At 62.8% G+C, this 21,520-nt stretch overlaps 1 protein-coding gene across 1 annotated transcript in view; it reads left to right on the top strand.

Moving 5' to 3' along the window:
- Window positions 1-1,737: 1,737 nt before the first annotated feature.
- Window positions 1,738-21,520, top strand: part of NIBAN2 (niban apoptosis regulator 2) — a 30,614-nt gene continuing 10,831 nt past the window's right edge. The window contains exons 1-3 of the mRNA XM_086625444.1: window positions 1,738-1,746; window positions 15,654-15,797; window positions 18,589-18,831. Of these exons, the coding sequence (XP_086481570.1) occupies window positions 1,738-1,746; window positions 15,654-15,797; window positions 18,589-18,831 (396 nt within the window). The remainder of the gene's footprint in view (window positions 1,747-15,653; window positions 15,798-18,588; window positions 18,832-21,520) is intronic.

Here is a 21,520-nt window from a genome sequence, read left to right as displayed (position 1 = left end):
TTTCGATTTGAGAGAGAGGGATGCATTTTCCCCACCTTTTAAATATCATCACCCCACTGAGGCAGACGTTCAAATGGATTCAGAGCCAGACTCCTCGGGGATCAGCACTGGGGAAAGTGTTTAAAACCCTCCAGTAGAACAATATTCTATTGGAAATGAGATTTTGCTGTAGCTAAATTTCCCAGGAGAATCTCTTGATTTCAACAGCATTTTGGCCAGGCAAACAAACTGTAACCAAGGCTAAAGCCTTCTTAACTGGGCATCACAAAGAGAAAAAGGTGAATATTTCAGGTTCGAAGCGATTTTCCCTTTGAAACGACTTGCAGGGGTGAAAACCTGTTAAGATGGAAAGGGCTGATGTGTGGTGGGCGTCCTCAAGGGGTGAGCTCAGCCCAAGGGATGCCCCAGCCCTGGCTGTCCTCGCTCTCGCAGGTGCTGGGGCAGATACAAGGTGGCATCTGGACACCAGCTGATGTCCTGGTGTTCTTCAGCCTTGTGTTGAGTGTTTGGCTTCAGCAGAGCCCGTCCTGGCGTGGGAGCACTCGCATCCCTCCCCGCCCAGGAGGATGCTTGGCCCCGGGGTGACAGCACCCTGGCACGGCAGGGGGGAAGGAGCCCCTGGTCCCCCCCTTCATGAATGTTAGTGCCAGGCGGGTGGTGGGCACCATTTCAGGGCAGGGCTGGTGGCAGCCAGCAGGGAGAGGTGTGAGCAGCCTCCCGTCCCCCTCCCCAGCCCGGCAGCCTGTGGCTGGCCAAGAAGAGCTATTTCTGGCAGGATAAACAGGATGCCTTGCTCCAGGGCTGGCCACCTCCAGTCCACCCTCCCACCACCGGGTAAACAGTCCATCCCAGGAAAAGACTCATGGCACAACCCTGGAGCCGTTTCCATGCCAGCTGGCCTGGACCTTGCCAAGCAACCTGGCCATGGTTGAGCTGTGCTTTGCCCAGCCCAGCCTGGGCTCCCAGTGGCCTGGAAGCATCCAGGGACGGGAGCGATCCCAAGGCACGGCTCCACCTTGGCAGAGATTCCCCAAAGCTGCCCCGCAGCTGGGAACAGCCTGAACTTTCTGGCCACGCAGCCACGTCCTCCCCCTTCCTCCTCCTCTTCCTCCCTTAGTCACACCCCAGCTGCTCGCTGCGCCCAGGGGTCTGGGAACGATGGAGACAAGGCCTTTCCTCTGGCCGGATCCTGCCCAGGCAGCACGCGGAGGATCCTGCGAGGGCTGTTTCCGCCTGTTGCTCTCGGGAGAGGAGCTGCAGCAATAGCAGAGGAAGGAGGAGCTTTTCCACCGCTTCCTCCAGCTCCCCAGCCCTGACTGCTTCCCTCCCTGGTTGAGCAGCCCCGGGCCTGGGAGCTCACCCGCCACCCAGCAGCACCCTACGGATCCGGCCAGGTGATTTTAAGCCCCGGCGACGTGTGTGCCGAGGGGATTTTGCTGGATTGGTGGAGTGTTACTGGTTCCAGTGCCCCCGCTTTGAGTGTACTCTCCAGCTCCCTGACATGTTGGTTGATCTGGGAGATGCCAGCCCCTTCCTGGCTTCCCCCACCCCGGGAGAGTGGGGCCAACCAGCTCCTGGTCCAAAATCTATGGCTGGAGAGTGTTTTAAGGCAACTCGAGTTTTTCCATCCTGTTCTCCCGAACGATGAGAACGGGGAGGGAGAGGTGCCCATCACCTGCCCCCCACACTGCCCGCCTTGGCAGTGAGAGGAGCTCAAGGCTGAGGCCCCTGGGCGTGATGGCGCAGGTAGGGAGGGAGGAGCGGGTGTCGCAATCGCCCGGTGAAGCAACGGCGGGCGCGGAGGAGGCCGGTGCCAAACCGGAGCTGGTTTTCCCGGCGCCAGCAGCCGCGGGAGCTGGCGCGGGTCCCCGCAGCGTGTGGGGCGGGGGGCACGGCGGTGCCAGGGGGCTCCGCAGCGGGCTGAGAGGCTTCCAGCGCACCCCGGGGAGGGGGGGGGGCAGCGTGTTGGGCGGCACAACCGCCCTCCTTGAGCCTCCCCCATCCCCCAGCGAGCAAATTAGAGCAGCTAATTACAAGGAGGAGGGGACACACAGACACACACTCACACACACACACACACTCTCACACACACACACACACACACACACAAACACACACACAGGGCGGTGCGGGGGGGAGTGGCCGGGGGGGGGCTGCCATGGGGCGCCGCGCTGCCTGACCGCCCCGGGCGCTGCCTTCCTCCTCCTCCTCCTCCTCTTTCTCCTCCTCCTCCTCCTCTTCCTCCTGCCCCTGCCGCCGCCCGGCCCGCGGCTCCGCTCGCCATGGGAGATGTGGTCTCCACGCACCTGGACGAGGGTCGCCGCCAGCACATCCAGGGTGAGCTGCCGGCGCGCTCCCCCCTCTCCCCTTATCCCAGCCGGGCTCTCCCCATCCCTCCCTTCAATCTGAGTGGGGACACACACACTCCCTCCGTGTTCCCGGGAGCCCCCCCCGCCCGCTCTTTCTGTCTCTCTCGAACTTTAAACTTTTTTTTTTTTCTTTTTCCTTTTGCCTTTCCCCCACGTTGCAGTTTCCCTGTGTTTTTGTCTGTCCCCTTAGCTGGGCACAGCCCGGGGCTGGGTGGGGTGTGTGTGGGGGCACCCGAGGTGCCTGTCTGCCTCCCAAATGAAAGGCTGGGTTGTGCCGGGGGTGTTTGTGTTGGCTCCGGGGACCGGCGAGCGTGTTCATGCGCTGAGCTTCCCCGGGCCGTGGGGAGGGAAGAGCGGGGGGAGCTGGAGAGATGCTGGCGAGCCGGATCCTGTGCAGGGAAACCACTGTCAGCACGGGGTTTGCTGGGGCTGGGCCGGCAGCTGAACTTTCTCCCCCTTAGCAGTGCTGGGGGATCCCTAGGGAAGCCGCCGCCAAGGGCTCTGGGCTGGGGGGAAGGACTGTCTGGGATGCCCCAGTCCTGCCCGTGCCGTGCTGGGCAGGACACAGCAGTCTCCCCCCGGGATGGGGACGGGGACAATGTGGGTATTGAGAGCGCGGCCGTGCGGGGCGGCTGCCCGGCTGCGCCTCCGCCCCCGGCGCGGGGTGTCTGCTCGGGGCCGCCTGGGAATCGCTGAACGTGGGATTGTGGCTCCCGGACAGGCGCGGGTTTGTGCGAAGCGATGGCCGGGAAGGCGGTGGCGGCGGGGCAGGGCTGCTAATTGCTGCCTGCGGGGACGTGCTTGACCCCCGTAAGTGGGGTCACCCCTCCGTCGGGGTGCTGTGCCGCCGCCACCCCACCGCGAGCCGCCTTGCGTCACTGGTGATGCGGGTGCTTCGTTCCCCGGGGCTCCCGAGCACGCAGGACCTGACCTCCGAGCCCTTTCGTGTTCCGGCTTCGGTTTCAGCTCCCCAGGCTGAAAAACCCTCCTCTCCACCGGGTTAGGCAACCCCCCCGCGGAGCCGCACCTACTCGGGCGGTGCGGAGCAGCGCGGCTTCGTGCTGGACCCTGTGCCCTTTACCGAGAGCTCAAGGGCTCAGGGAGCGCCCGGGATTTCGAGGTGGCTCTGCCACATCTTCCCTCCACCTCCGCCATAAAGCTGCGGGAGCGGCTCTGAAGTCCTTTTTCCCCAAGGGTTTGGGGGAAAAAAAAGCCTACTGCAGGTCCGGCGCTGATGGAGCAGCGTGGTACGGCTGCCGCGGTACCGGCACACGGGGTCCACGTCGTGGCATATGGTGGAGCCCATCCGATGCCTGCCAGGCCCCACCGTCCCGGGCCGGCTGGCAGGAATGCTTACGTGGTATGTGGCTCGGGAGGACGCCAGCAGGTTTTTGGGCTTTGAAGGAGAGCTTGTAACTCGCTGTGGGGTTTTCGTGTTGCGTAGTTCAAGCTCGACACGGCTGATCTGTGAGGCTGCACGTTCGGGTCCAAGGCACATCCTGAATCTCCCTTTAACTTACTGGTTCTCCATACAGAGGTAGCTCCCTGTCCAAGCCCTGTGATCGTAATCCTGAAGAATAACAAGGAAAAGCCTGGCTGGGTTTCCTGTGCAGGAATCTGTGTCTGTTTGGGCCAGAAATCAGGTGTTTGCAAGGCTGGATGGTTGCACCCTGGCCGGGACCGAGCCCTTACACGGGGGGTTTCAGCCCGTGCTTAGGGAGGCCGGGGGCTGCTGCCGAGTTTTCATGGGGAAAACAGGATTCTTGTGAAATAGGATTGTGGAGGTTGGGCTGGTACGTGTCCTGTGCCGTGCTGCAGCTCTGAAGGTTCAGGGTGAGTAGGGGGGACCTGCACCTGTACTGGGACACCTCCCTGGGAGAGACTGGGGCCCACTGGCCTCACTAAGCACCTCTCTGCCTTCTGCCCAGGCTCCTTGCTGGGTGAAAAGCCCCCAGAGCTGGGAGGGGCCGTAACCCAACAGACAAGGCACGACTTGCTGTCAGGCATGCAAAGCAACACGGAGGGGAAAACTCCGGGTTTTCCTGCCTAGCTCGGTCTGTTCTCCGCTGCTGCTGCTGCTGCCGGAGCCCGGGGAAGGATCCTTCCCCCTTCCAAGCAACTTTTCCCAGTTGTCCTCCCAACTTTTGGGAGTTTGGAGGAGCTGCCCAGGCTGATGTGACCCCTAATTGCTGCAGGGACAGGAGCTCTCTGGGCTTGGCAAGGCTGCCCGTGGCTGCAGCCCCTTACACCGCAGAACTGGGCCCGCTGGGCACGCAGCAAGCCCTGGGGCTGTGGGACGATGGTGGGAGCCTGGGCCAGATCCTTCCCCCCTGCTGGGAGCAGAGTTCTGAGCACTGCAGGTGGGTTAAAGGCACGAGGAAGGTGACAAGAAGCCTTCCTATGCCATGCACAGCGGGACCCGTGCCCTCAAAGCCGTGCTGTGATGGGCCCGTGCCATGGCTCAGGGCACATGGTGGTGGCTGTGGTGAGGCTGATGCCAATATGCCAATGTCTCCCAAAGGTCATGAGCCATATGAATGTGACACATGTTGGTGGCTCAGAACCAGGGTCTTTCCTCCTGCTGGTGGTGCTGGACCACACTCCTGCTGCCTGAGTGGGTGTGCAGGCAGCATCGCTGCCCGCACAAGGGATGCTGCACCGCACTGGGCTGACGGGGCAGCCCACGGGGTGTGATCTACACCGGGGTGGTTTTCAGGCAGTGCTGCCTGCAGCTCCTGCATCCCTTTCTCCAGGGTCTCTATGACTGGTTAAATGCTTCTTTCTGCTGCCCTGCTTCAGACATTGTCCTGGCCTGAGTCACCCAGCTTGTTTGTCAACACCCTTCGACTGCCGCTGCTGTCCGCCTCCTCTTCCTCCCAATGTGGGTTGGGAGTGTTAGCCAACAATGAAGGGATTTTCAGTGACAGGAGTTGCTCCCAACATGCTCTGCAGCTGGAGCAGGGACTGCTCCCCCTCCTTGTGCCGGGATGCTGAACATGGGCACCATCACCTGGGGACCCAAGGGTGGCAGGCATGGGGTGTTCTGCGAGGGCTCCTGGGAAAGCTGAGATGTCACTGGGTGCCTTGGGTTTTTGCACAGTGTCCCCTCCTCTCCAGGGCAATAGGTGCCCTCTGCAAGGGGCTGGATGAAGCTCTTCCCTCATGCTGGAATAGCTCCTTCCCTAGTGTCTTCCAGCCCCATGGACCCCTACTCCAGGGGGGTGAGGTGGAGCGTGGCTGGCAGGAGCTGGGTGGGGATGGTGGTCCCGGGCACCCGGCGAGTGGGAGAGCCCAGGGATGCAGCAGCAGCTGCTGGGTGCCAGCGGGATGGGGAGGTAGGCGGCAGCACAGGGAGGGTCCCTGGGAGCTCACACCTTGTTCTGGCATTTCCAGGGAGTTGCCAGCCTGTTGCTGTTAATTTGGGGTGGGACTTCCCACTCAATGGTGGCCAAGGTGACACCGAACCGAACCTCGATGCAGGACCCACAGCCTTTCTGCCCCAACGATGCTCATTAGGCATCGGTGGCTATGTATCCCCAGTGCCACTGAGGAGCATCCTTCTCCTGCCGGGAGGCTGGGTGCTGACAGGATGGACTGCGGGGTTGGGTCCGAAGGCGCCCGGCAAACGCCGAAAGGCTCCTGGCTGCGGTGTGCCGCAGCGGGGGGAGGTTGTGTGCAGCGGCAAGAGGTTTGCCGTGACTTCCTTAAGCGTGATGCTCATTTCCTAGCCTTGGCCACGGATCAGCTCCAGCCAGTGCAGGAGGCGGTGGCTGCTGGTGATGGGCTCTGGGGTTGGTCTTGAGGCTGAAGCCCTCACCCTGCCCTGGGGGGGCCTGATGCAGGGAGGCTCCGAGGGATGGGCGCTGCAATGTGCCGGAGACGTAGAGTAGTTTCTTGTAACGAAGTGTGTGTCTTCTTTCATCGTGAAATAAATAACTGCCTTGGCATGTCAGGGCTCCCTGCCAGCGGGGAAGGGCTGGTTCTGGCAGGCCGGGGCGTACCTGCAGCCGTCGTGTCGGGGCACAGGGCTCGCTCGCAGCCAGCGTGTTGGGGCAGGGGACATCGCCGGCTACGGGAGCCTCATGTGCCAGTGGCCTTCCTGGGTAGGCAGGAGGTGAGAGCCCTCCCGGCCCTGCCTATGCTCAGCTCCTGGGCAGAGCATGCCTTCCCTCCAGGGGGGCTTTTCCCTGCCTCCCCTGGTAAGGGCTTATCCCAAGGCCTTGCCTTGAGCAAGCTGGGGCACGCATGGAGGGCATCCCTGCTCTGCCTGGGAGCAGGAGGGCTGGAGACAGGAGGAGCAGAGCCAGCATCGCAGCTGAGAGCTCTCCTTGAGCCCTCGGGTCAGCCCAGGGAGAGAAAGGCACCCCGCGGAGCAGGGTCCCCCCACACTGCAGTATCGGACACCCCTAAACCTGCTGCAGGGACCCAGCAAGGAAAGCACAGCCAAGAGCTGGGATTACCCAAGCTTTTGCCTCCCTCCTGCCCCAAATGGTTGCAGAGGCTGGCTCTGAGCCCGGGGAGGCTTGGCACCTTGTGGCACACCCCATCAGCTCTATCCCACCCTCCCAGGGACCGACGGGCTCCCGTCCATCAGCCTGAGCCCCGTGGCAGGTTGCAACAAGCCGCAGGCTCCCACCCATGGCTCTGCCGTGGCCACGGTGCTGCCAATCCGGCCCCACGCTGGGATCAGCAAAGGTGCCATGTGGGCATGGGGACAGTCACCGAAAGAGCCACTGAAAGATCCCAGGGTGAGGCGTGTGGAAAGCCCTGGTCCGTAGGGGTATAATGGGTGGTGTGTCCCATGGACAGACCCTGCAGCCGGCCTTGTGGGCAGGAGCCTGGTCCCACCCCATGGGGAAGGAGTGGTGTCGGACCCACCCGTCCCATTTCCATCCCTCTTACAGCATCCTGCTACCAAGCTTTATTTCGCAACCCAGCCAGCAGCTGCCCTGCCCTTGCTCCCAACGAGTGGGCTGATGGGGGGAAGCTGGAAAGCTGTCTGCTCCTAGGATGGGGCTCTTGCCTCCCACACCACCAGGACCCTGGGCTTTGCACATCTCGGAGCTTTGCAGCAGGCAGAAGGGCTGGAGGGATGCAGGGATGCCTACCCACCGGAGCTTGCCAGGGCGAGGTTGGAAGGCAGGTGAGCAGCGGCATGAGGCTGAGCACCCACCTCGCCCCTGCAGGACCCAGGTCTGGTCCCACCACTCAGTTTGCAGAAGGCGTCACCGCACCCTCAGGCTGCAGCCCCCAGAGCCCAGCCGGTGTCCGGCTGTGACATCCCCCAGCAGCAGTTGTGCCCCCTCCCCAACCCTGGAGCCTTGCCCTGTCCCTGGATGTGCCCGCACCAGCTCCATGGAGAGCCTGGTGCAGGGGGGCCAGGAGGGAAGGGGCAGAGCGGAGCCGCTCGGTGCAAGCAGATTTCCTCCCAGCCTCCTGGACCGGAGCAGGAGGAAGGAGTAAAACTCCACCTTTTCCCCCTTTTCAAAGGGCAGTAGCATTCGGTGCAGAGTACTGCGTAGAGTACGGTGCCTTTCTCCGTGCCCTCCTGCCCTTCCCCAGCAGGCATCTGCCCCTGCCTGCAGATGGGCTCCCAGCCCCACTCTGTGGGGCTCAGACCCATCTGCTGTGGGAGTCCCCAGGATGGGACATCCCCATGCAGCAGGGATGGATGGGACGCTCTGCCCTGGAGCTGGCAGAGGACCTGGGGCAGGACCTCCCTCCCCTCCTGCGTTGGTGGCTCCTGGGGCACAGGACGCTTGTCCTGGCTCCCTGTCTCCCTCTGCCAGCTCTGCTCAGTGTTAGGTGTGATGGCCCTTGGGGGGTTTCCCTGCATGAAGGGATGTGCCTCAAAGCTGGGGTGACCTCAGTGCTGCTGTGTGAGGCAGGAGAGCAGGGCTGCCAGCTGCCAGGCACCCAAAGCAGTGGTGGCTCAGACATGGAAAACATCTTGAGCCCCTCCCTCTGATCCCAACGCATGCAGGGCATCACCTGAGACCAGGACAGAGCCTTGCCTTGCGAACGTCCCTGCCTTGGGAAGGTCCCCACATTGGGAACATCCCTGACTTGAGAACATCTCTGCTTTGGGAATATCCCTGCCTTGCCTTTGTCTAGGAACCGCTTTGCTCTGCCTGCTGCTTCCCACTCTCTGTGGTGAGGAAGGCACTGGTGATGCTCCGGGCTGGCTGGTGCTGGCTGCCAGCTCCACGGGGCAGGTGCCCACCAGCGCACGGTGTCCATGGCTCACCAGGGGCTGTGGTGCTCCTGGAGCATCCTCGGCCTTGAGAGACACTGAGCACATGGCCACCCTTGGCCGGGACACTGCCCGCTGTGGGGAGAAGGGAGCAGGCGTGGGGGGCATGGTGTGGGACGGGCACTGCGGGGCAGGCGAAGACCCTCTGTCCTGCCCTGGCCTTGTGGAGGAGCTGGACGCAGGACCTTCCCCAGCAACAGGGCCTGGGGCAGAGCCCAGAACAGGCTCAGGGCTGTTTTGTTCAAATACCTCTTGGATTTTGGTGTGTGGGGGTTTTTTTTTGGGTGTACATAAAAGTCTTTGTTTGATCTCCTCCCGTGGTGCTGGATTGGGTTTCCTGCTGGCACCAGCCAGCTCGGCGGAGGGACAGTGTGCCAGGTTCAGCTCCTCTTCTGGGGCTGGGCATGGCGGGGCAGGAGGGGGCTGGCTGCTCCATCCCTGCCAAGCACAGAAGCTTTTACTGGGACAACCTGGAGCAAGGACTACCCACCCCTGCTGTCCCCAACACCTGGAGTAGCAGAGATTTGGAGATGCCCAAGTTTGATCTGACCCCTTTACCTTGGGGACCCCCCTGGTCCCACAGGTGCTGTGGGGCTATGTGTGGGTGCCCAAAGGATGCCAGTGGTGGTACACCACCCCACAGCGGCATTGCCTGCGACCCGGTGTTGACTCAGCCGTGGTGGGGGTTGCGCCACACTGGAGCGGATGCAATGCTGCTGGGCCGGTGCTGGTGGATGAACGGGGCCTTATCTAGGGAGGGGTGATGCTGGTCCCACCCTGCCATGGGGCAGCACCTGCTGTGGGGTGAGCACCGAAGCATTGGCAGCTCTTCTCCATGCTCTGGTGGGACCCTGAGGGACAAGGACGTGTGGGGTGATGTGACTGCAGCCGACATGAGGGCAGTGGGTCCTGGTCCAGTGTGGGGTCTGGGGGTGGTACCCAGCTTGAGCCATGGGTTCAAGCTTCATCTCCCCACCTCCTTGCCCGTGGGGCATATCCTGATTGTCCTGTGAGTGCAGTTGCCTCTTCTGGTGGGCTCGAACCTGGTCCCTGTGCCCGCTGGGCAGGTGGCACTTTGCCCACGGTGGGTTTAGACCAGCTAGGGTGCCTGTGTGGGCACCTGTGCCCCATGGCTTTGGAGCGTCACCCCTGAAGGCCAGGCTGCTCTAAGGGGCAGGGACGGGGCAGGAGGGTCTGGATCTGGGCGGGCAGAGGGGGTCTCGTCCTGCCCCATCCCTCGGAGGCTGTTTGGGCAGGAGGGGTTCAGGGCGGACATCTCGCACTGCCCGGTGCCTCGGCTCAGCCCAGCCCTCCCGGTTCAAAGGCCCCCAACGCTGTTTGTTCTTCACATGCACATTCCTCGCACGCAGCCCCGCAGCAGCCTTGTTCCCGGGAAGCAGCGTGAGACCGGCATCCACACCGCGGCAAAACACCCACCGGCACGTAGCCGGACACTCATCCCTCGCCTGCTGGGCTGGATGCGGCCCCCGGCTGCGGGAGTGGGGCTGATGCCAGGAGCTGAATCCGGCTTCGTTGTGGGGGCTGGGGGGAGCAGCGGGTGGAGGGTGTCGGAAGCGTGATGGAGAGGCCGGCGAGGTTTTTCGGCTGTTCCTTAGGTTGAGGAGCCGCTGCTGAATGCGCTGCTTCGTTTTTGGCCCCGTGGATTTCGTGGTCTCCTTCAGATCCTGCCGCGGCCGCACCGGGCACGGCCCCGCTTGGGCAGGTTTGTTTGCTGTGGGCTGGGAGGGAGCGGCGTTGGGCAACCGCCGTGGCACGGGGCTGGGACATGGGGTGGGTGCTGCCGCGGTGGGGACGGACCCCCGGGAGCATCCCCGGGGACATCCCAGGGACACGGTGGGGAAGGGGGATGCCGCAGGGTGCTGGGTGCTGGTGCAGTGTGCACCTTGCAGGCAGCAAAGCAGAGAGCCGTGTCCCTGACGGGTGCCCCAGCCCCGAGCTGGCACTGTGGGCGCTTCTGACTCATCCAGGGCAGAGCTGTGCCCAGCGAAGGAAGGCAGGGCGAGAGAGGACGAACCGGTTCAGGCCTGGGCCCATCTGGTTTCTCCTCTGAGGCTCCGCCGCCTCATCCCTTCCTGCTGCTCAGCCCCCATCCTGCTCACCCTTCCCCGCAATGGCATGAGTCAGAGGGCAGCCGGCCGCTTGCCTCATCCCCAGCACTGCCGGCCACGGGGCTGCTGCCAAGGGGGTGGGGGGATGCATCCCCTTCCGACCTGGCCCGTGCTTCTGAGCTCATTCATAGCTGAAAGTATTCCCGATGGGTTTTGGAGCAGTGCTGGAGCCGGGCAGCAGTCCCTGTCCTGCCGGGTCCCCTGGTGCTGAGCCGTGCCCTGGGTGCTGGCCTCTGCTCTTGGCTTGTTCCACATAAGCTTAGTCTAAATCCCAGTAGCACCCAGTAGCAGAAACATCCCAGGCTGGTTTTGGGTGGGTTTGTGTGAAGGTGCAGGTAGGTAAGGTGGGAAAGTGTCCCCGGTTTTTCCTCTCCCCCCCCTCAATTTGTTTTTCCCTGTTTCAGTCCCTCCTGCTCTGTATGAGAGGGGAAAACACAAAGTGCTCCTGGCTCAGCCCCCGGGTTTTGCTGTTATCAGGACCAAATCCTCCTTCACCCCCTTTTCTGTCAGGGTGTCCCCCTCCCGGGGTGGGGAGCTGGTGCCCGACTGCCCCCAGCCCTGGCATTGCCCTGGGAGCCCGTGCTGGAACCCCCCTCCCAGGGGTGCTCAGGGGATGCTCAGCCAGGCTGAGTCAGGCCCCTGTGAAGGAGTCGGTGTTTCTGGGTGGAAACGAGCTCAGATTCAAATTCCCGAACCCCCAAACTTCCAGCTGGGGCTTAATCCTTCGGGTGCAGCCGTCACAGCTGCGGGACGCTCACTCAGCTCCGTGCAGGCAGATGGAGCAGCTCTCGGTTCTTCGTGGTGCCCCGTCAACAGTGGCACCTCTTGCACTGTCCCGTCGGTTGTCGCTGCCTTGCTGATGCTCAGGGGGCCCAGAGCCACGGCAGGATGTCATACTGGTGTCCCTGAAACCTGGCAGGGACCAGCCTGTGCTGAGCCGGGTGCCCAGTGCTGCGGGAGGGACGCAGGGCGGGTGGCACAGCAGCAGGGCTCAGTGCCCGGTGAGGACAGCCTGTGTCCGTGGGCTGTTCCCAGCTCAGCAGCTTCAAGTGCTGCTCAGGGCTCATAGGGTGCTGCTGGCTTGAGGTCTGGCTCAGCACCTCATCCCTGGCATGCTGTGCCCCCCATCCCTGGTGTGCTGGGCAGCACATCCATGGCATGCTGTGCATCCCTTCCATGGCATGCTGTGCATCCCTTCCATGGCATGCTGTGCCCTCTGTCCCCAGTGTGCTGTGCACCCCATCCGTATGTGCAGCCTGTCCTTGCCATGCTGTGCACCCTGTTCCTGCCATGCTGTGCACCCCATCCTTGCCATGCTGTGCACCCTCTGCAGGGGATGCCCAGACACACTATCTGGATTTGGGGCACACAAGGGTGGCCAAGGGGCACTGAGCAAACCCCCTGAGCATGTTTAGACCAGGCAGGGGTGCAGGATTGCTGTAGCAGCTCTGCTGCGAGGGATGACCTGGGTACCCTTCGTCCAGCCGGTGGCACCAACCTCCATGGGGTGACTTTGTCCTCAGTTTCCCTTGCTGGAAGAGCCACCCTCATTGTCCTCCTAGGCAGCCCAAGAAGGGGGTGCAAGGGGCAGGGTGGAGGCAAGAGGTCAGCAGGGGAAAGTCAGCGCTGGGTGACTTTCCGGTGGCACGTGCACCGTGGTGCTGCCCGTCCTCCCCGGCTCCCATCCTGCCAGCCGGGTCCAGGCAGGGTGCTGGCAGCTCCGCTACCCACCTCGCATGCCAGGTATGGGAACCACCAGCCAGGCGGCTGCTGCCTGGCACGCTGTGGCCAGCTGGGCATGCCGCAGGGCTGTGCCGGTGAGCAGTGCCCCACCACCTTGCACCGGCACCTACGAGCGGTGGCTGGGCGCGGAGGGGCCCTTTTGGTTTCTTTGCCTTTATCTGGGTGGAAATCAGTTTCCAGCCGCCCTGGCCTCCCCATGGCGTGAGCTGGCCGGGCTGCTGGCACCTTGTGCCTGCCCATGGATGTCCCTGCCAGTGCCACCTGTTCTGGGGCTGCTGGGAGCCTGTGCTCCCCTCACCAACCCGCCCCCGCTCGCTAATCATTTACTGACTAAATTAGTGATTAACTCCTTCCCCAGCAGCCTTGACAAGCCTGGCACAGCACAGGCTGCTCAGTCTCCTGCCAGTGGGATGTCCTACAGGCTGTTGTCACCATGACACAGGCCATCACCACCATGGCACAGAGGGACCTTCACGGGGTAGGGATGCCCAGCAAAGGGACGAGATGGCACGTCCGCTCCTCCACTGCTCTGCAAACACAGCCCTGTGCCATCACCCCGTTGTTGAGCTGGCAGCGAGGGGGCACGGGACGCCTGCGTGGGGGGGAGCCGGGGCTTTCCTGCGGCCCCGCTGAGTCAGGCTGTCCCGTGGGGGCCGCGGGAAACGAGCCCGGAGAGGTTTCGTCAGGAGTGCGGGGGCCACGGCTCAGCCAGCCCAGGGGCTCCGCTTCAATGAGCTTTTTTGTCCCTTTTTTTTTTTTTTTTCCTTATTTTTTGCAGGACCAAAGGGAAAATTCCCTGTGTCCGGTGAGGCATCCCTGCGGCATCCCGCAAGGGCTTGGGCACCCTGCTCCCAGCTGCTGCTCCTGCTCCCACTCAGCTACATAAACCCAGGGAGGCTCCAGGGGGGGTCTCTGGGGAAGGATCGCAAAGGCACCCTTAACCCCCCACCCCGAGTAGATTTAAGTGGCGGCAGAGGGATGACATGGTCTCTGGAGGGTGTGTCTGGCACGAGGGACGTGGGGCTTCGGGCTTGCAAAACGGGATGTGGGCTAAGGGAGGTTGTGGATGACTGTTCCTGCTCGGATTTGTCAGCTTCTGGTCTCCAGCCTCCTTGGGGGGAGTGCTGGTGTTTGTGTGCATGGGTGTGTGTGGGTGTGCATGTGTGTGCATGTATATTTGTGCATGGCTGTGCATGGACGTGGGTGTGCATGGGCATGTGTGGGCATGGGTGGGCATGTGTGGACATATGTGCTTGCATATTTGTGCATGTGTGTGCGTATTTGTGCATGTGTGTGCGTATTTGTGCATGGATGCACATGGACACACGTGCTGCTGTGGGCATGAGCAGCTCAGCTGCAGAGCCCCCAGTGCCCGCTGTCCCCACACTGCCCCATGGGATGCATTTGAGAGAGCCCTTGGGTGCAGCCAGGGTGCTCCCCCCGGCCGTGCGCACTTGTGGCAATGCCACCTTGGGGAACCCACTCCCTGTCCCTTGGGGGACTGTGAATATGGTGGCCACAAGCGTGGCGGCTGTGGCCCGGTGGCCGGCCAGGCCAGCCCAGGGGAGCAGGAGGCAGCATCTCTGTCCCAGCAAAGACACGGCTGCCATGACTTTGGCCTGGCTCCTGCCAGGCACAGAGGGGTGAAGGCTGTTTTGGGTGCAGAGGAGCAGTGCACCCGCTGCCCACCCATGGTCCTGGCAAGGCAGGAAAGGGGAAAGGACATCTTCAACCTCAGCTTATCGGGTGTCTTTGAAGGGGTATGGGAGGATGTTCATCTGAAGAGCAGCTTTGCCGAGCATCCCTGACAGATCCTGCCCAGCTCAACCCGGGACTGGGGGAGGCTGAGCTGGTACCCTGCCCCAGGGAGCCACTTGGGCTGAGCCATGTCCCTGTCCCCGCCAGGCTCTGTCCCACCTGGGACGTGGTGCGATGCTATGGCAGCCCGGATCCTGGAGATACCTCCATAGGTCATGGATGCATCGAGAGGATGGTGAGCACGAAGAAGGGCCCTGCTGTTGGGTAGGGGCCGAGCAAACTTCGCAGTGAAACCCGTGCAGGATCTGACCTCCCCGCTGCCAGATCTGCTGACTTTGCCGGCCATGGCCTGGGCTATTTAAAGCATCACTCTCATTTTCACATGATTTCGAGAGTGATGAGGGAAACGAGCTCCAGCCATGCACTTGTTCTGGCAGGGCTCTCTGCAAGCCGGGGCTGTCAGGATGGTGTTTCTGGGGTCGTGGTCTCCCCACCATGGTGAAATGAACCACAGGCAGCAGATACAGGCAGCTGGGGGGAAGGATACAGTCAAGCTGTCCATGCTGATCTCTGGGCAGTGAGGTCTCTGGGCTACACCTGGAGCTCTTGGCTCATTTTTTCCCCTTGACTTCGCCCTAAGAGGTGCCGGAGCTGGGGATGGCCCTGGTCATATGGGAGGTCAGGATAAGAGCTGTCTTCTGCCTTGGGATGTGCATGTGTGGGACTGCTGCTGGAGATGCTTCCAAGGGCAGGACGCAGCCAGTCCAGGCTGCTGGACCAGCTTGGGCAACTTGCTGTGGCTTGTGGAGTCCTGAGGGTGACATCCACCTCCTGCCCTGGTTCAAAGGGTCTCACGCTGGACCGGGGCTGCTCTGGCCGGGCCATGACCTCAATACACGAGGCTGCACATGCCTTTGGGGGGGTGCAACCTGCATCGCCGGTACGGCTGTTTCCTTCCCAACCAGCCTGTGCCGTTGTGCCAGTGATGGCTGCGGTGGCACGACCGGTCTGGGGGGTGGGCAGGAGCCGGAGCCGCCTCTCCCGCCTAGTTTCGCCCAGACGAGCCTCGGGCTCCGTGGTCCTCGGGTGTCATCCGGGACAAGGGCAAACCTGTGCTGCCTGTTCGTCCCCCTGCCAGGGTGTCCCCGCAGGAGCTGCATGCCCCACAGTGCCTGCAGTGGCGGTGCTGGCTGGGTGCTGGGGGGGTGTCCTTGGGGACCTGGCAGGGAGGGCTGGAGCGTGGCCAGGGGTGCGGAGGTGATGTGGTGCAGCCAGACCCTACTCCTTGCCCCCAGCATCCCACCCAGCCCCGCATCCAGACTGGCCTCGGGGCTTTGCCCGGCGGCTGGGATGCCCAGAGCCACTTTCTCTGTCCCCCTCGTGCAAATCCGGCTGCTGCAGAGCCCCTTCATCTCCTCCTGCAGCCGCCACATGCGGCTTAGTCATGGGGACGGCCGGGGAGGGAAGGGGGAGAACCCGGAGGCCGAGGAACAGATGCAGCCTGTGACCAGAAGTGCCGGCGTCGGGGCTCCGCTGAGCCAGGCGGTAGCGGTGGTGGGTGCCATTGGCAGCCCTCCATGGCCGCAAAGCTGGCGGCTTCCCTTGCCAGGAACCAGAGGGATGTGCCAGAGCCTGTGCCGGCCTGGCAGCCCTGGCTGCTCAGGGACCGGTGCCCCTGCACGGCTCGGTGTGATGGGGACCGGGGTCGCCCCGGAGCAGTGGGAGGGTGTCGGTACGGGGAGCACGGCGGTCCCCGAGCAAACACCCTGCCTGGGAAAGCACCGTCCAGCGGCATCTGGGGACAACTGGACCTGCCGGGTCCCTGCATGTGCAGCTGGCTTTGCCGTGGGTGCCTGAGCCCACACCTGGGATGAGGTGGTGGTGGGGTGGGAGCCAGCCGAGCCCCGTCCCTCACTTGCCCCCCACGACCAGGGGGGAGCTTAGGCGAGGGGCTGGGAGGAGATGGGGGGCACAGCTCCCTGCCCTGCCACCTCTCCCCGAACCCCTCCAGCTCTTGGCTGGATGTGCAGCCAAAGCAGCTCGTGGAGGGACAGCGGCTCGTGGGTGGCCTTAGGTGTGCAGCCAGGGGCGGGGGGGATGCTCATGGTTCTGTTCAGCCTCGTGAAGGAGCCAGTGGGCTCCTGAGCTGATTACGATGTGGGGCACGTGAGTCCCACGCAGGGTGCTACGGGTGCGGGGGGGGGATCAGGGCACCCACTGGCATCATCAGCGTGGGCTTCCCATCCTCTGCTCTCAAGCGAAGCCCAGCGCTACCACCGCTAGCGGTCCAGGTCCTGCCAAACCTGGTGTCACCTTGTACCAGCTCCTCGCTGTGCCGCTGGCCACCTCCTCTGGACCCCGGCAGGTCCCTGCCCCTCTCCCTGCCCTGGGGCTCAGCATGGTGGCTGGTGGAGTGGCCAGGGGCACCGGCCAGGGACCATCGGTGGCCCCTGGGCACCCCAGAGGGGCTTGCTGGGCTGGGGGAGATTCAGTTGCCTCCGATATTTGACTGCAAATCTTTTGTTTCAATAGCTGCCAGTAATGGACTTTTGCTTTTCCATTTACTTAAGAGCTCATAATTGGCCGCGCTGTTAATCAGGGAAGAATGAGTGACTAAGCCGTCTCGCCTGCCCGGGGAGCGCGGACTCTTTTTTTCCCATGAACTGAAAGGAAACAAAACCTCAAAATGTCCTTTTAAATCCTCGCGGTCGAACTCGCGGCGCTGTGCAGACGGGGGCCGCGGCAGAGGTGCGGCGCGGGCGCAAGCGTGGCATGACCGCGGGCTCGTTCCTCTCCAGGAGAACACGCCAGAATCGGGAGTGAGGAATTTCTCTGCTGAGACGAGCGGACGTCTCGTTCTTTGCTGGGAAAAAACCCCATTGCTTAAATGTAAAGGGTTTTTCAGCCCCGGCGTGGCAGGACACTGGCCCGTGGCGTTTGGTGCCGTGGCGGTGCTGGCAGTGCCGGCGGCTCCTCGGCGATGGGTTTATCTGCCCCCACCCGCTGTCCTCGGGCGGCATTTTCCTCCGCAGCTGCTCATCCCATGGGGATTTGCAGCACCCTGCAGCAAGCTGCTCCTTCGTGCCAGCTTGGCTGCGAAGACGGATCTGGGGTAGTTGCTCCTGGAGATTTTGGCTCCTGCTGAGCTGTGCCGGGGCTGGGAGGGAGCCAGGGGGGGTCTGTTGTGTCTGGGTTCGTGCCCCCAGCATCGTGCTGGCTCCTGCGCTGGGGATGTGGAACCGGCGTCCTTCCTCCCCGCGCCCATCGCCAGCGCTCTGGCAGAGCCGGAGCCCTCGGAAATAGTTGGAGGCGACTCAAATTCTTTCCTTTTCGCAGGCTCTGGGGCAAAGTTGAGAGCGAGAGGCAGAGCAGAGGCCCCGTGTGCCAGCGGCAGCTCCGGGGGGGTTGTGATGGGGGTTTTGGGGTGGGAGCCCCCTGTGGGGTCTGGAGCCAGGGTGGGAACAGAGAGGACAGGGTGCCGTGTGGGGCAGGGTGTATGTGGGGCAGGATGTACATGGAGCAGGGTGTACAGGGGGAGGGTGCTGCGTGGGGCAGGGTGCTCATGGGGAGGGTTCACTGCATGGAGCAGGGTGTACGTGGGGCAGGGTGTATGTAGGGAGAGTGCTATGTGGGGCAGGGTGCTCATGGGGAGTGTACTGTGTGGGGCAGGGTGTATATGGGGAGGATGCTGTGTGGGGCAGGGTGTATGTGGGGACGGTGCTGTGTGAGGCAGGATGCTCACGGGCACGGTGCTGCATGGGGCAGGGTGTACGTGGGGCAGGGTGTACGTGGGTCAGGGGTGCTGGCAAAGGCTGCAGGGACAGCCCCACTCCCCTGCTGTGGCTGGTACCCCAGCAGCAGCCAGGGTAGCTGCCACCCTGGGGCTGGGAAGGCACCGTCCCTGCTGCCGGGGGGACGCGGGGAGCATGATGGGGGCTGGGCTGGCTTTTCCCCTTCAGATGTCCCTGCTGTGTGCGTGGCCCTGAGCATTGCTGGCTGCAGAGCCTGGAGCCACCCAGCCCCTCCGTGGGGTGGCCCTTATGGGGCACAGCGGGGTTGGGGGGGTGTGAGTGATGCTTGGGGCTTGGGGGGGCTGTGTCCCCAGTCTCAGCCCTCGGAGCGGGGCTGGGGAGCTGCAAGAAGGGGGGAGAAGCCATCGGCATCACCGGAATCAGCTTAATGTCAGGAATTTCCTGCTGGGGAGAGGAATCCATGGCATTAACATGAAAGGCCAGAAGAAGACAGTGCTGACCCCAAATTAGTCCCTGGGCTGGATGGGGAGGGCAGAGGGCAGCGGGCTCAGCCGTGGCCCTGCACCAAACCCTGCTCGGTTCAGGAGGGGGTGGATGGGTGGGGGAAGGTGTCCGAGCTGGGTGCTGGGGGGGTCTGCAGCAGGGAGCCCCCCAAAACGGTCCACTGCCTGACACGGCTCCGCTCTCCCCTTGCAGAGAAGACGGGGAAGGTGCTGGGGGAGTTCTGCCGGTGCTACGCGGAGCAGTACGGCGTAGCGCTCTTCAACAGCGTCCGCTATGAGATCGAAGGCAACGGAGGGCCGCAGGCACAGCTGCTCCACCGCAAGGTAAGAGCCCGGTTCCACGCAGGGAGCCCAGGGCTCCATCCCCTGCCCAGCAACCACGGACTCACGTCCTCCCCGAGGACCGGCACGTCCCCTCTCCCCGTTCCACCCTGCCAGGGTGGGATGTACCCTCCATGCCGCTGGTCCAGCCCATCCCCGTGGCATCGTGCACCGTCCGTGCAGCACGTGGGGCTCCCAGGAAGGTTTTCTGTCCCATGCCAGCAAGCAGGGGCAAGGGTGGCTTTTGGCTGCAGCCCCCATGGGTGTCTGTGCTGGATGCCAGGGCTGGCAGGAGCTCCTGGGAACCCCTTGCTGTTGTGGCTCCGGCACAACAGTCCTTCTGGCCCACCCATGAAGGTGACACCTTGCCCAGGCACCTGGACGTGCCCCATCTCCTCTGGAAGCTGCCTGGGTGCTGAGTGTGTTGAAGAAAATAAAGGTGTGGAGGTTCCAGGGCAGGAGCCGGGCGCCCAACGTTCCCGGCAAGGCGTCCCTTGGGTTCCTTGCAATTTGGCAGATGCCATCAGCCCCTCCGGGGGTTGCCTCCCTCCCAACGTTGGTTGTTCCATTATAAAGCTCCAGTAAGCAGCCCAGGAATGTCTGAGGAACGGCGACAAGGTGGGGAGGTCAGGGACGCTGTGCAAGTCTTTTAAAACACCAGGGTATAAATAGCACATTCCTTTGCTCCCCAAATATGCCAAAAAAAGTTGTGCATGTCAAGGAGGTGCAGGACAGCATCCTCCTGTCCTTGGGCAGGCCCAACTGGAATCTGGCATTTGGCTTCATTTTATTTTATTCAATTTTTACCTTATTTTTTGCCATCTCTGTGGGGATGCAACGCTCAGAGGCAGCTCCGGCAGCGCTCCCGGGGGCTGGAGACCCTCTGCCTTCGGTGTCTCCAGCAGCCCAGGGGTCCCCAGCCAGTGGTGGGGACGGCGCACGTCGTGGCCTTGGTCCGACACCCTCCTGTGCCCAGTCCCTGGGCACCCTCCCTTCTCACACCCCCCTCCCGCCTTTCCCGGCCGAGCCCCAGCACAGCCGACACCGTTGCTCCCAGTCCCCACGGCGGGGATGGAGGCAGTGCTGTGCCCTCTGCCCACGCGCTCTCCAGCCCCCTCCTTGCCCAGCTTGGCAATTTGGCACATACCTGCTTGTCCCAGATGTTTGCTGGGGTTGGGTGGTGCCACCTCGGTGCCTGCCCCAGGCGAGGAGGGGCTGGCTGTGCTGTGGGGCTCCTGGGGTGCTGGTGGCCGTGAGTGGCTGTTCCCCATCCCGGGGTGCCCTGGGCCCGCGTCGAGGCTCCATCTGGGTTTTGTTTCATTAGCGGCCGGTCCATGCGGCTCCATCTGCCTTGGGCAGCCATTTTGAAGCTGGTTTGTATGGCCTAATTCTCCTTGGAGGAGCCACCCCAGTGAGATACTGGTGGGAACCTATGGAGCTGGCACCACCTTCCTGTCCCCATCCCCGCTGGTGGCCCTGGGCTTTGGGTTCTCATCACTCCCACTGTCCCCCAGCCGTGCTTTGTGCTTTCTTCTCTCCCTTCCAAGGGCTTTGGGAAGCAGTAAGGAGCAGCAGTTTGCTGAGCCAAGCTGCTCCCACACCTTCCTACCACCCAAGGGGATGTGGAGTCGGGGAGTGGTGGGGGGTTGGGGAAGGCAATGAGGTGCCTGAGGACCAGGAGATGGACAGAGCAGGGAGAGGAGAGGAGACGGAAAGGTCCTGCACAATGTCCTGGGGCGTGCTGGGACCCAAGCCTTGGCTGGCCCCTCCTGATGGCCACCATGGTGGCTGGTGGGTGGCCACGGCAGGAGAGGCGGCTGCCACACACTCCTGCCCTCACGAGAGCTCTCGGATCTTGTTTATGTTCCTGGGATCATAAAAATTCTTGGGACAAATTCTTGGCTCGCTCAGCCAGCCCGTGTTTGGGATGGCGTAAACGCTGCCGGCGTGCGGGCCAAAAGGCGCTGGAGAGCCAGTGAGGGGCTGCTCGGCCAGGGGGACGTGGGATGTCCTCAGCCTGCTCCTGTCGCTGGTCCTTCATGAAGTCCAGAGCATTTAAGCATCATCTGGTGCTGGGTTCTACATGGTGGCTTCTTGCTTTTTCTCTTCCATGTCCCATCTGGAGACCACGTCAGGGCAGGGCTTGGTTGCTACCATCTGCACCTTGTCTCTGACCCGCACCCTGGCAGGACCTTCTGGTTGATGGCTGCTGCCAAGCAGTGCCATGCACGCTGCTGCCTGCCTGGAGCCGGGGAAATTGCGGTAGCTGAGGTTGGGAAGAGCTGCTGGAGGGCTCTGCTCCAACCTGCTGCTCAGCCAAGAGAGCTCAGGTGGCTCAGCGGAGCTCGGTGTATCTCCCAGGAAGGAGATGCCGGGGACAGGGGTGTGAGCACCACCATGGTGAACACCACCATGTGCTACTTCACTGCTGTGTGAGCAGCCCCTCTGAGGTTTTCTAGGGCTGTGCATGTAGATGCTCACAGGTTGTCACCTGGATGTAACCCTCAGGCATTCGCAATGCTATAGGAGATAATCCAGCTGTGAAATTGGAGACCCTCAGCATAGTCCTAGTGCAGAAAACCCCACCCAAACCACCACAAACGGACCTTGCTGAGCATCCCATGGCCATGGGATGGAGGAGTACCCAGCTGCCCCCACCCTGCCTGTCCTGTGCCACCCACTGCATGTCTTC

This window comes from Tauraco erythrolophus, chromosome 22 (assembly GCF_009769465.1).
Source record: "Tauraco erythrolophus isolate bTauEry1 chromosome 22, bTauEry1.pri, whole genome shotgun sequence".
NCBI lineage: Eukaryota > Metazoa > Chordata > Aves > Musophagiformes > Musophagidae > Tauraco > Tauraco erythrolophus.
This window is presented reverse-complemented; position numbering and strand designations above follow the sequence as displayed.